The sequence below is a fragment of the Equus quagga genome, chromosome 19, assembly GCF_021613505.1.
Source record: "Equus quagga isolate Etosha38 chromosome 19, UCLA_HA_Equagga_1.0, whole genome shotgun sequence".
Lineage (NCBI taxonomy): Eukaryota > Metazoa > Chordata > Mammalia > Perissodactyla > Equidae > Equus > Equus quagga.
Window position 1 is genome coordinate 26529154 of NC_060285.1, and position 13185 is coordinate 26542338.

The following is a 13185-nucleotide window of genomic DNA, read 5'->3' on the forward strand; positions in this document are numbered from 1 at the left end:
CCTCGCTGTTCCTCATGCACACCAGGCAAGCCTGCGCCTTGGGACCTTTTGCTTTTGTGTCCATCTTCCTCAAACTGTCTTGCCCGCCACAGCCTTGTGGATAATGCCCTCACCTCTTTTAAGACCTGGCTCAAATGTCATCTCCATGAGGCCTCTCTGACCACCCTGTCCTGCCACTCTCTATCCTCCTTTCCTACTTTGTCCACTGCACTAATCACCTTCTAATATACTGAAATCCACCTATTTTATTTCTTGTCTGTCTCCATTAGAATGCAAGCTTTGTGTATAGTTCATTGCTATATCTCCAGCTCCTAATAGTGCTTGGCACATAGTAGGTACTCAAATAAATATTTGAATATGAACTTGGGAATCATTTAAAGTCCTTCCATTATCTCCTTCTTCACTACCCATGCTCAGATGCCACAATCTTCACAGTGAAATGGTACCTGCAGCACCCAAGCTTGGTGTGGTGTGGGAGTGGCAGGACCTGGGAATAAGAGGCTAGAACACAGGAGGGGAGTGAGCCGGAGTAGAGAGTTGGGAGAGACCTGGATTAAGTGGGAGGAGATCAGACCTAGAGCTCTGGAACTTCAGCTTTTAATATTTATTTAATCGGCCTGGCTAACACCCTCAATGCTTGGGAGAGCTTGAGCTTGCACTGACAGTTCTATTACATGTTAACTCTGACTCTTACTCAGCTCGTGCACAAAGTATTTCCAACAGAGGTAATGAGCTATGTCTCTTTACTGAGGAGAAACGTAGAATAAATGTGGATGCCTTGCCACAGCTTAAAGTAAAATGTTAAAAAATGCAACAAAACACAATCCTTTGACTAATTCTCATGGTCTCTGAGTACTACATTTGATCAGCTAAAGGCAGACATTTCTATACAGAATCACAATGTAGACAGCTTAGAAACTGCAAAGTGGTTAATTCTCTGAGGGACAAATAAGAGTCTTTCATAAAATTACATGAAAAAAATACAAAATATTAATTTCTCATCTTTTGCTGGTCAAGCTAAGCTTGTTTTAACATTCCACACAAAGTCTTTTTCATGCATTAAGGATATTAGAGTTTGTTTATTTTATCCTAAAGAACAGGATTCTCGGCATAGGAATGGTTTCGTTTATTGTTTAAAAATAGTAACAGAGCAAGAAACTGCTTTGACGTAATAGCTTACCAAGCCAAGATATAGGATATAGGGATAAATGGATCGTTCTGTAACTCTCCCTGCCCCCTTTTTAGGTAAGATGCTGTCCCAGATTCTTGAAAACAGTAATCACCTACTGTTTGCTCCCACCTGTTTGTTTTCCAAATATGTACAACATCAGGATCTGTGATTTTTTTGTTTTCAGCCTGGGCATCCAAAAAGTCAAAAAAGTATTTTATAGCAAATGGGGCTCTGCTGTTGGGTAAACTCCAGATGCTTCTAAAAAGTTTCTCAAGCACAGAGTGAATCGCCACCTGAAAGGCAGAGAACATCAGACTTGGGAGATTAAAGAAAACAGGGCAGCGGCTTTGAAAACACGATGAAAAATGAACTCCCAGTTCAGAGAAAATGATGTGCTGTGCAAAACAGAGGAAAAACAAGCCGAAGAGAGACTACGTAAAATTGTCACCGAGGCCGACCCTCACTGGATGGGGCGACGGTCCTGGAAACCCACGCTCAGGTTTAGATTGGTTCATACGCTTCTTGCTGGTACCAACATTGTTTAGTCAACAGACAGGACATCCTAGATACCTCTAGCAGTTGAAAGGTCAGTTGTAGGGCCGTCTACATAAACCAAAAAGCCACGGGTGTTTAGCTTTTATTAGTTATGTTCAGCCTGGAAAAACTCAAGTGACGTTGCTCAGTTCCCAGAATTTTTCCCGTTGCTCATATTTCCATCATAGGGTTTTGTTGTGTACTTTCCAAAGAATTTGAGTGTTTTACAAAAACCAAATAGGCAGAGTTCTGTGGGACAGATGAGAAAATCAAGAGGCTCTGGTGGCCCCTACCCGCTAGACAAATCTACTCAGCTCTAAGCAGACCTTCTGCCATAATCTGAAGCGGCAGGCCCAGCAGGAGACTAGGGCCAGGTGCAGATAATAGCATTTATATTGCTAGTAATTTCAGGGAAAAAAAGATCACCACAGACTTCTGTTAATCCCGCTAAAAGCCACATAAAATAAAAATCTGCTCCCGATTTGCTATTCCACTGGCTTTCACATCTGACACTTCTATATGTGAACAGAAGTCTTAATTTTAAAATGAAAAAAAAAAAATCAGAGTTACTGGGTTTATAGTCACTGACCCCCTCCTTCATTTTATTTATAATTCAAAGAGGGAGTTTTATTGCTCATCTATAACAAATAAACAAAAAGGAATAATTATGCTGTCAACCTAAAAAAATAACAATAGTGAAATGGTGGGTAAAGGGACTGGGAACAATATTAAATGCCTGATTGAAGATGCTACAGTAGAAATTTATAAAGTGCTGTTATCTTTGCAGTTTATTAAAAAAAGAAAAAAGAAAGAAGAAGGAGGAGGAGGGGGTAGGAAGTGTGTACAATTTAAACTTTTCATTTTGCTTTGCTAGAAGGCACAAGGGATTTGTAACATTTTCACACTTCAGTGGAAATTAAGTTAAACACATCATACACCCCCTAGGTAGCCATAAAAACGCTCCCAGAACAGTAAATGTACCTTGGTCGACAGCAGTTTTGTCAAATACATTTCTTTTACTTTGAACTTGTGCTTCCCTCGATGTCTCTTTCCTTGCACATCTTGGAAGGCTTCTGAATCTGGTAAAATCTAAAGGGAAGTCAGCAGAAGCGTTACCCAAGGAGACTCTTCGTGCTACAGAAGGCATCCAATTCACAGCAGCAAGCACAAGAAAGTCTGAACTCACCAAATGGCAGTGGTCTTCCGAGTATTCCACTTCTGAACGCCAGAGAAAGGGAGAGAAAACATTAGAAAAACAACCACGGGCTAATTGGCCTGCTCATAAAATGCCCCATTTGTGCTATAAACAGAAGAGGTTACTTGAGCTCTTCTGCTTGAGCTCTTCACAGCTACCTTTTCTTTCCCCTGCTGCGTCTTAAGATCTTAAGAGCAGTGTGAAGACGGATGGGTCAGGGACTGGAGTGGGAAGCAGCTTCGCTGTCGCTGGAAGTGTTAAAACAGAGGCTGAGCGATCACTTGCTGAGGACGGGGTAGGAGTGGTGCAAGTCCCATTCATTTAACAAGGGTACCTGGAGCAGCCACTCTGTGCTAGGGGCTATGAGGCGAACGCAGTAAGACAGCCCTAGATCCCGCCCTAATGGAACTTACATCCTAGCCAATGAGAGACTTCATACTACTAATTACACAATTAATTAATTACAATGGTGATAAGGACTGTGAAGAAGAATTATATGCTAAGAAACTCTAATGAAGGACCGAGCTAGTGTGGGAGGCTTCTCCGAGGAAGGGATGTTGGAGCTGAACCTAAATGAATGGATAGAGCGAGCCAGCCAAATGGAGGAAGGGGCACGGGTGTAAAGGCCCTATGATGGGAAGGAACGTGACTCCTTCTAGATCTGAAAGGAGGTCAATGAGGTGGAGCTCACAGAACAGTGAGAGTGGCACCAAGTGAGGACAGTCTTGGAAGAAATGTGGCGGTGAAGGGAGTGGTAAATGGAGGGAAAAGAGGGGTTAAAGCACTAGGGGTTTTGTTTTGAAGATGAGAGACTAGAACATCTTGAAAGGCTAATGGAAAAAATACAGTAGATGCAGAGACATAGAAAGTACAAGTGAGAGAAGAGATGACTGGCCATGTAAGAATGCTCAGAAGGTTGGAAAGGATGGCAGGATCCAAAGCACAGGTGAGGGACCGGCCTTGGATGGGAGGAAGGACAGTCCTGGAATGTCAGGGGAAGCAAGGAGGAGGAAATAGGCGGACGCAGGTAGGGTGGTAGGTTTGGTGCTGGATGTTGAGGGAGCTCTGATTTCTGTCTTCTCTGTGAAATACAGGGTGGAGTCATCCACTGATACGAGAGCTGTGCGGGTCAGAGCTTTAAGGAGAGAAGGTAGCAGTATGGAGAACACAGAGTGAGTTGTCTAGAGAGACGCAGTGGGAGTAGGTTGCACTGAGACCTGGTGAAGTTGGGCACTATCAATTTATAATGACTCCAGCTGTGCTGTTGTGTGCCTTTTCTCCTGTGGCCGCCTGAGTGTAGGTACAAGAAACGCTAGGAGTTGGGTTCATCCAGGGTTGGGATTTTGACAGAGAGGGTGATGAAAGGACAGAGGGGTAGGGGGTTTGGAGGGGAGTGATCAAAATGACGGCTCTCAGCTGGACTGGACGGAGAGGAAGCAGAGGCGTTGAGTGCCTGGAGGTCCCATGAAGAGATCCAGATGCAAGATCCCCAAAGAATAAGCTCTGCAAAAGGCCCAACCATTGAAGCCTAAAATACACAGCTCTTCCGCTTTTTACAACACAAGGACCCCAATCCCCTTATGCCAGAATGACTGCCACCCTCTGCAAGATGGCTTCTCTCAATATAGCCTGATGTAACGATGGATGGTGGGTGGTCCCCAAAGGGATGTCCTACAAGCTACCAAACTATGCTATTGACTGGGGAGCCCTGCCTTCCCCGTTTGCAGTGACCAGGCGCTGGGACCCACCAGGCTGCTCTTAGTACTAATTCAGGAATCTGGAAGCCCCACCTCCAGCCGTGTGTATGGCAAGGACCTGCTGGTGAGGCCCAGAACCTTTCCGAGGGCTGAGAACTGATCGTCATGGCCAGGGTATAATGTCTCTGGAGACAAATCTGGAAGGGGTCTAGGGACTTTCTCAAGGCGCCGGCACAGTGTTTTCCTGCCCCGAGGCTATCAGCGAGGTAGAAGAGAGTTTAAAGACCAGCCTGTTGACTTTCCCATAAAAGCTCCCCCTTTAGTTTGTCTCTCCCCACTTTCTGGGTATTCTGTAAGTGCTCTCGCTAGGAGATTTGGGCTTTCGAAGTGGATTATCTTATTTGTTCAGGCTTGCGGGGCTGTGTGATTATCTGCAAGCTTCCCTCTCAGTTTGCCAGCACATCTCCTCTGTTAGGCCCCATCCTACTGAGAAGTTGGAGAAACTCTGCCCTGAGCTTAGGGCTGTTCAGAGGCAGCAACTTCCTCAGTAGCTCGGCAGTCCAGGCCAAACACCGTTTACTGTTTCCTGTCCTCCTTGCCGGGCTCACATTCTCAGGACCAGAAACAGATCGAGATGGCTTTTCTCCACTTTCTGAGAATTACATAGCAACAACTCAATCTCATCTTTTTGACAATATATCTGAGAGGCAAAAAGCGACACTTTATAAAGCTGGGTGAGAACAAAAGGTTAACAATATTATATTGGTTACCTGAAGTAAAATTTGCTATCCTCTTAAAGACTTTTATAGTGGAGCCATTTGATATCTGAAAGCAAAGATAAAAAATATATGAGTTTTCAAAATTTAATGTATTTCTCAACTTCATCCAGGAATTAGATGGCTGGATGGATCTTACATTCTCTCACTTATTAAATCAAATATTTATCAAGAATTTCTATGTTCTGGGCAGTGTGCTGGGTGGAGGCTGGGGCGCTAAGGATGAGCAAGACACTGTCTCTGCCCTCAAGGAGCTCACGGTCAAGTGAAGGAGACAGACAAGGCAATGAGATGCCGTGGGGCAAGTGCCAGGAGGGGGAGGCCGAGATGCTGTGGGACCAATGGGAGGTGGCCAGCCCCGGAAGAGGGGAAGACCAAGCTGCGCTGGGATACACCCCAGCCTCTCGACGTCAAGAGAGGCTTGGGCCACTGTAATTTTTTGAGGTTCCTACTATGTTAAATGCAGAAACAGCTTTTTAAAAACTGTGGTATTAAAAGCTGGTGTCTACCCTATGACAGAGCAGTTTCACATCTAGGTATATACCCAACAGAAATAAGTACATATCCTGATGGTAAACTATTTGTAACTGCCCCATACTGGAAATACCCCAAATATCCATCAACACTAGGATGAAGAAATAATTTGTGGCATATCCATACAACAGAATATTATAAAACAATGAAAATGAGCCAATTACTGCCACACACCACATGGATGAACCTCACAATGATAATGTTGAGCCAAAGAAGCCTGACACAAAGGGCTGCGTACTGTGTAATTCCTTTCACATAAAGCTAAATAAAGTCAAAACTATGATGTGAGATGTTTGGAGAAGAAAGGGGGGTAATGATTAGGAGGGGGGCTTCTGAGGTCTCCATAATGTTCTATTTCTTGACCCGAGGTAGTTACAGGATGTGCTCACTTTGTGGTAATTCATCCACCAGTACACTTATGGTTTGGGCTCTTTTCTGCAGGTATATCATATTCTTAAAAAGAAGCTTGTAAAATCATAAAAGTTGCATATACTTTTTAATAAAAACTTTAAAATTCAGGTATAACAAAGGAAAGTACTTAATGTTCACTAATACTAAGTGTACAGCTCAATGAATGTTCACTGAAGTGTTTACCAGTGTAACCACTACCCACATCAAGATATAACGTTATATTTCAAGACCCTGAGAAGTACCCCATTATCCCTTCCCAGTCAATAACCACCCCATCCTCATCCAGAAGTAATCCCTATTCTGACTTCCATCACCATTGATTAGTTTTATCTGGTCTTGAACTTCAGATAAACGGAATCATACAGTATACACTCTTGTGTCTAGCTTCTTAGGGTCAACATAAGGTTCTGCAATGTTTACCCATATTGTGCAGCTACCAGCAGTTCGTCCTTTTTAAATTACTGTGTATTATTGCATTGTATGAATGTATTAATTTAAAAATCCCCACATCATAAAAGGACAGAGGTATTGACACGGCCTACAACATGAGTGAACCTCAAAAAATGCCAAGTGAAAGAAGCCACTCACAAAAGACCACATATGGTACAATCCCATTTATATAAAATGTCCAGAAGAGGCAAATTTATACAGACAGAAGGCAGATTAGTAGTTGCCTAAAGTAGGGGTCGAAGGAATGAGGAGTGACTGCTAATGAGTTCACAGTTTCTTTTCGGGGTGCTGAAAATGTTCTAAAATTAGATTGTGGTGATGACTGCACAACTCTGCCAAAACCCATTGCATTGTACCCTTTAAAAAGGTGACCCTTATGGTATACAGATTATATATCAATATATATTTCACAAATAGATTATATCTCAATCAGCTGTTAAAAAATTACCACAGGGGACCAGCCCTGTGGTGGAATGGTTGGGGTTCTGCACTCCGCTTTGGCAGCCTGGGTTTGCAGGTTTGGATCCCCAGCGTGGACCTGCTCCACTCGTCGGCCATGCTGTGGAGGTGTCCCATGTACAAAATAGAAGAGGACTGACACTAATGTTAGCTCAGGGCTAATCTTCCTCAAGCAAAAAACCCCAAAACACAGGAGAAGTAACAATGGATATTAGCTCAGGGTGAATCTTCCTCACCAAAAAAAAAAAAAAAATTACCACAGACTTTAAATGTTCACATTTGACAAATCTTTTACCACATGGATACACTATTGTAATACCTATGCATAGCCTCTCTTGGAGATAAAGTCAAGAGTTCTCACCTGAGGCCTTTTGGGACTGTGGAATACAGGACCAAATGGCCCTCCAGTGCGTCCCTCCCCGACACTCAACCAGGGGAAGAAGTGCCCTTCAGGCCAGGGGGACTAGATGCTAAGATGCAGAGGGCAGGCCTCACTCCTTGGGAGGTGTCAATTGTTCTAGGGGCTAGTGCACAAAAATACAAGACAAACAGATCTAAAGGAAGAGGCAGGTGGGGGATACACACACCCTCACCTCATTCTGGGACTGTGGAGAGAGGACGAACCCTGTCCTTTCCGACCATTATCGGCTAAGTGCTTTCTCCCTCCACGCTGAAGCTCTAGGCCCGTTCCGAATTCTAATTCTAATTTGGGGCTGTCCTTCCACAGTTTGGAAAAAAAGGAGAAACCAAGAATTTATCTTCTGGCCTGCTGCACATTGGTTATCAGAATGTACAAACCTGCTGGGCAAGCACCAAAGGATTACAGCCTAATCTCCTTCAAGTTGCACCCGCAGAGGAAGGAACACAGAGCGAGGAGCCCCCGGGCATAGCTGTGCAGCCAGCTGCGTCCAGCCAACCATGAAGTTGAGGCCAGAGGCCTCCAACTGCTGGTGTTCACGACATCTTATGGAGAAGGGGACACTGGGCAAGGGCTGGCTGGGACCATCTGGCTCTGCCAAGTGTCTTCAGCACAGATTCTAAACTCTTACTGAGCTCTTCCACTCTGCTGTTGTTACCAACCCTCCTCCCCTCTCCCCTTGAGCCATCCATTGTTTTCTGGCTGATTTTTCTATTCTCCTCCAGATCTGATGCAATTACAGTAAACAGTCTGTGCAGGCACCCCCTTAGCAACACTCAGACACCGAGTTTATGAGAACGTTTGAACAGAGTCACAAAATTCACGCCTATGAAGAGCTGGATATGCTCTGTTTCTAAGCCAATAAATATCTTTTTATAAAAGGAAGCTGGTGATTCATCCTGGGTAATTGTCAAAGAATGAATCCCAAATGGATCCCGTTGAGTGTTGAGCCAATACTCCGCCACTGTCAGACGCTTTGTTTTGCCAAAAGCGAGCACCCTTCCTCTATAATCACAAACACCGTGGATGGGCCTTCCGATGAGGAGCACTGCCAGAAGTTTAAATGTCTTTTCAAGAGCTGGCAACGACTCATGGCCGGCGCTGTGCTCGGGCATTAAGATAGTGCAGACGCGGCTTGTACCAAGGAAATTTTACTCTGAAATTATCTCCCGAGAGGAAGTGTAAAAGCATTTTATTAGTGGATGAGTTGTGTGTGTGTTTGCGCATGTACGTGTGTGAGTGTATTTCTAACTTCCACAGCTGCTCCCGGGCTGGAACATTTGCCCGCCATGTGACACCTTAACACCATCATGGAGACAGAAAACTAGTTTATTTACAGATGTTTGTGAGGGGAAGAGGTTTCCATTTTCTATTTTGCACAAGTCAGCTGCTGCTGAGTTAAGGACAGAAACGCCTTTTTGAAAAGTGCCACAGAATCCAAAGTGTTAAAAATATGATGCTGTTTGTTCCATCCGAGGAGCTCCGAATGCTTTCCTGAGGGTGACTCATTAATCCTCCCCTACTCCTGTGAGGCAGGGAGCACCCTCTGGGCCCCTACTTTAGGAATGAAAACCAAATTAAATCAAAGAAAGATTAATGTCACTAGATGCGTCTGCGGCAGGAATGTTCCTCCAACCCAGGGCAGAGCTGGTACACACGGCAATTTCAAATTAAATTCCTTCTACTCTCACGATGCTCCAGAATTCAATGTGACAACAAGGCCATACCCCTTCAATGGTGGCTGGCCACGTTGGAATGAGGCAGAGATGGCTGTAGACTTTTCCATCATCGAAATTAGGAGTTGTGAGCACACAGGGAGAAATGGAAATTTAAATTATGTCAACAATTTAAAGTCACTCCCGAAACAAACAGAAGCTACTCATCTTCCAAACCGTTTGCAAGTGAAGGTGAGGTTTCTTTGTGGTAAGATAGGCATAAGTTGAAGATAATTCCATAAAAGTAGATTTTCTAGAAATATAAGGTTGAACTTATATTTAACCTTAAGAAACTGCCATTTTTGTGGGTAAAAATGGTTCAGATTTTGGAAATTTCATCTGGTTTATCCTAAGAGGAAACTTGGAATTTTAGCCTCAGAATTTTATGGAAAATTATGAACACTGATTATATTCACAATTGAATATGAATATGGTCTGAAATATTATACTTTTTCCTTAAAGAAAAAAATCTGCAAACACAATAATCAAATCACCACATGGAAACCCTTACTGATATCTCTCATTCCTAAAATGACATCACATGGAAACAGAATTCTGCTCCGTTAGCGTTGTCCCAGCAGCCACTTGTCAACACTGCTCTCCCCGTCTTCCCCTTAGCCCTCCCCACTGACACCCCAGGGCTGGAGACAGATGAAAAGGCAATCTTTGTTCTCAGGCCAGAGGGATAACCTCGCTCAGTCCTTCAGTGGAGGAGGCTCAGGGCTCATCATAGAGTTCGGAAGGGGCCTGTGAGAACATTCTCAACAGGCCCATCAGACCACACCCACGGTTCCTGGCACCCAGCACCGAGCTCTAAAGGACTCTTGAAACTAGTGAAATGCCAGTTGGGCTTGTGCTTCTTTCTTGTGTACTTGGAATTAGCCCTGGCCAGCAGCAAACTCCCCCTGAGGACAGTCGGGAAAACCCTGAGCTGTATTCCCAGGGTGTGTGTGAAATTGGGCACCTAAGCGCTCCTGTGCTTCTGTTGGGCTGGAGCTATTAGCTCTTGGATGTCTGAAAGAGGCCTCCCTTTTGATGAAGGTAACTGTCGTCGTCTTCAAGGAATACTGGCCTTAAAGGATGTTAAGCAGGATTAGAAATAAGGAAGCATTTTGATAAACTCACAGACATGGGATGCATCATAAGATTTTAAACGAAGTTACTCTTTTGAATTTGACATCAGAGAAGGTAACTACCAGGCTTTCTCATAAATCGGCCCCAGCTCTCTCGCCAGGCCGCTTCAGAGGCAAGGAGCGTGGGCTGCAAGCCCAGTTCTGAGCAAGCTTATCCCTCTGGCCCGGAGAAGAGCCACAGTCTCTAGTGAATTCCTTTTTCATCTGCTTCCAGCCTTGGGGCATCAGTGAGAAGAGTATGTGACCTTGGCCAAGCTTCTTAGCCTTCCTGTGCCTCAGAATGGGAATAGGGACAGCATCTACTTCATTGGGCTGTAAAGCGGACTAAAGGAGTTGCTCTTTGTCAAAGCCCCCAGAACAGTGCCCAGTGTACAAGGAGTACTCCAGTTGTTTGTTAAATAAGTGTCTAAAGTCGTTCACGCTGTAAGAGACCTTTAGAGATAGACCAACCCCTTTGTCTTGGGTCACAGATGACACACCTGATTGGAAGGACCACTGCTTACCCAGCAGACTCTTTGGAACATTCCTATGAGCTTTTAATGCTATTTGAATGACAACCTTGGTGTCAGCAGTGACCATTTCGGCATTAGCCTGCACCGGCACAAGGAACACTGTTCAACGACAAGTGGTTAAACATCTTTTCTGCCCCTCGAAACCTTGCAGCTCAGAAGGAGAGGTGTGATCGGTAGAGAGCTTCTCCTGCCAGACACAACACCTGCCCTGCACACTCGACGCCACTCCACAGCGGAGTGTGGGCATGATAACACGGTCCAGCGAGAAGTCACGTGAAGGGGCGCAGGTGAGGGGAACAAAGCCTGGACCCGGGGAAACTGGCCCCCAGTCCCTGTACACACACACGACTGGCCTCGTCAGCTCCACAACACAGCGCAGGCCCCTGCACAGGAAACGCACACACAGCCATGGCCAGTTAATGAAGCACTCGGGGAGGATTTAACTCTAGGGGAGCAAGATGCCTCTGGCTTAATGTTTGTAAAGAGGTTGGCTTTACCCCACGTCTGCACAGGACAGAATGAGACTGGAGCAGAAAGGCACCTGCCTCTGCGTTCCTCTGATGCAAACTGAGTAAGGAAAGCCCCTTCCTTGCAGGGCAGTTGTAAACATGAACTGTGCTTGTGCGTGTGAACAGCGCCGGGCACCCGCTGCCACTGTCACCATCGTGGAAAGCAATCTTGCCGATGCCCTGGGTTGGCAAGGATGCCATCCTGTAGGTGACAGGACATTACTGGCCATTTGGGGCTCTGGAGGCTGCATCTGATCCACGAGATGCTACATCTTTGCTGTGCCTTCAGATCCCCTTTATAGGGACCTGTTCAAATAAACCAACAGTAAATCATTCTGAGGCCACCAGCCACGCTCTGTTCGCCTCAAGGACAGAACAAGGCGAGAAGAAACAGGCTCACACTCCAGCAGCGGGAACTGTGTTTAGATAGTAGGAGGAACTGGTCGTCACTAACGATTAACTTTAAAACCTAACTAATTTGGGCTAATTGGAGGGAGGTGAGTCTGAATCACTTAAAACTCTGAGTTAGACCCTATTTTTAAATGAAATATAGTTTTTTGCTTTCAAGCACTTACAGTGACTCAAACTAGGGCGCTTTAGTAAATGAATAAGAGTGATAATTAGCATCTTGTCTCTTTGGAGGGAAATGCAAGTGCTGGAGCAGAAAATTTTTCTTTAACAAAATGGGTAAAAGCAAGCTTCAGCTCAGCCCCATCAAATTATTCCAAATTTTGAATCTGCAGGGGCGCTACTAAACCGGGCATAGATTTAGGAGGCAGAGGGTGGTGGTGAATACTTTTTTCGTAGTGGTCTTTGAAAATCAGGGCATTTGAGATGGTCTGGGCACAAGGGAGCATGGGGCCGACGACCTCTCCAGTTCCCTTCACGCTCTCTGCGTTTCCTTGCCTTACGGCTTAGCTTTTTAAACATAAGGAGAATCCTCTAAGCCCCTGTGTCCTAGTCTTGTCATTTATTACCACCATGTGGCAACACTAGGGTATGAGACCAATAAATCACTTGGACGGGAAGTGACTACAGGCCGGATTAATTTCATTATCATCCTTAAGCAGATAGGTGTCCAGCACGGCCCAAATCTCAGTGAAGACCGACGTTCTGTCTCTCCTGACAGCCTTCCTCTTGCCTGGCAGACAGCTGGAGTGGCTTGTCCTACCTTTCCCTATCAATGGCAGTGAGTGACCACACCCCTTCCTTTGGGGCCCACCCATGCCCCACGGGTGCCAGGAGATGCTGAGAAGCCGGACCAGCGTGGCCCTGCTCCCCACACAGCTGAGCAAGGCAAGCACATCAGTCAAGGGCACCAAAGGAGGGCATCTGTGGCTGTGTTCCTTCCAAACTTGCAGTCACATGTTGGCTGCCCCAACACAGGCAGAGAAGGAGACGGCCGCAGGCTGCAACCCTGAACTTCAAACTGATGCCATAGCAAGTCCGTCTCAGCACTTCCACCCGGCAGGGCAGCAGCCCCAACTCTACCCTCCTCTTACTCATTAAATTCTCCCAGGAGCAGCGCTTCAAGTGCGGGCCCCCCCATAGGAATACATACGTTCAGAAAGTTCCCTGGAGATTTTTACCAACTCCAAAAGCTAAGACCCACAGCTCTTGGCAACATGATTCCAAGGTTGGAAAGTCCGAGCTGCAGGAGGGTGAGCGCAG

At 45.5% G+C, this 13185-nt stretch overlaps 1 protein-coding gene across 2 annotated transcripts in view; it reads right to left on the reverse strand.

Annotated features, from left to right (window-relative positions):
• The window catches only part of PLXNC1 (plexin C1), a 141794-nt gene that overhangs the window by 7302 nt on the left and 121307 nt on the right, over window positions 1-13185 (reverse strand). For both annotated transcript variants that reach the window (XM_046646768.1, XM_046646767.1), the window contains exons 24-27: window positions 5368-5422; window positions 2892-2923; window positions 2687-2794; window positions 1301-1464 (exon numbers count right to left, since the gene is read on the reverse strand). In XM_046646768.1, the coding sequence (XP_046502724.1) occupies window positions 1301-1464; window positions 2687-2794; window positions 2892-2923; window positions 5368-5422 (359 nt within the window). The remainder of the gene's footprint in view (window positions 1-1300; window positions 1465-2686; window positions 2795-2891; window positions 2924-5367; window positions 5423-13185) is intronic.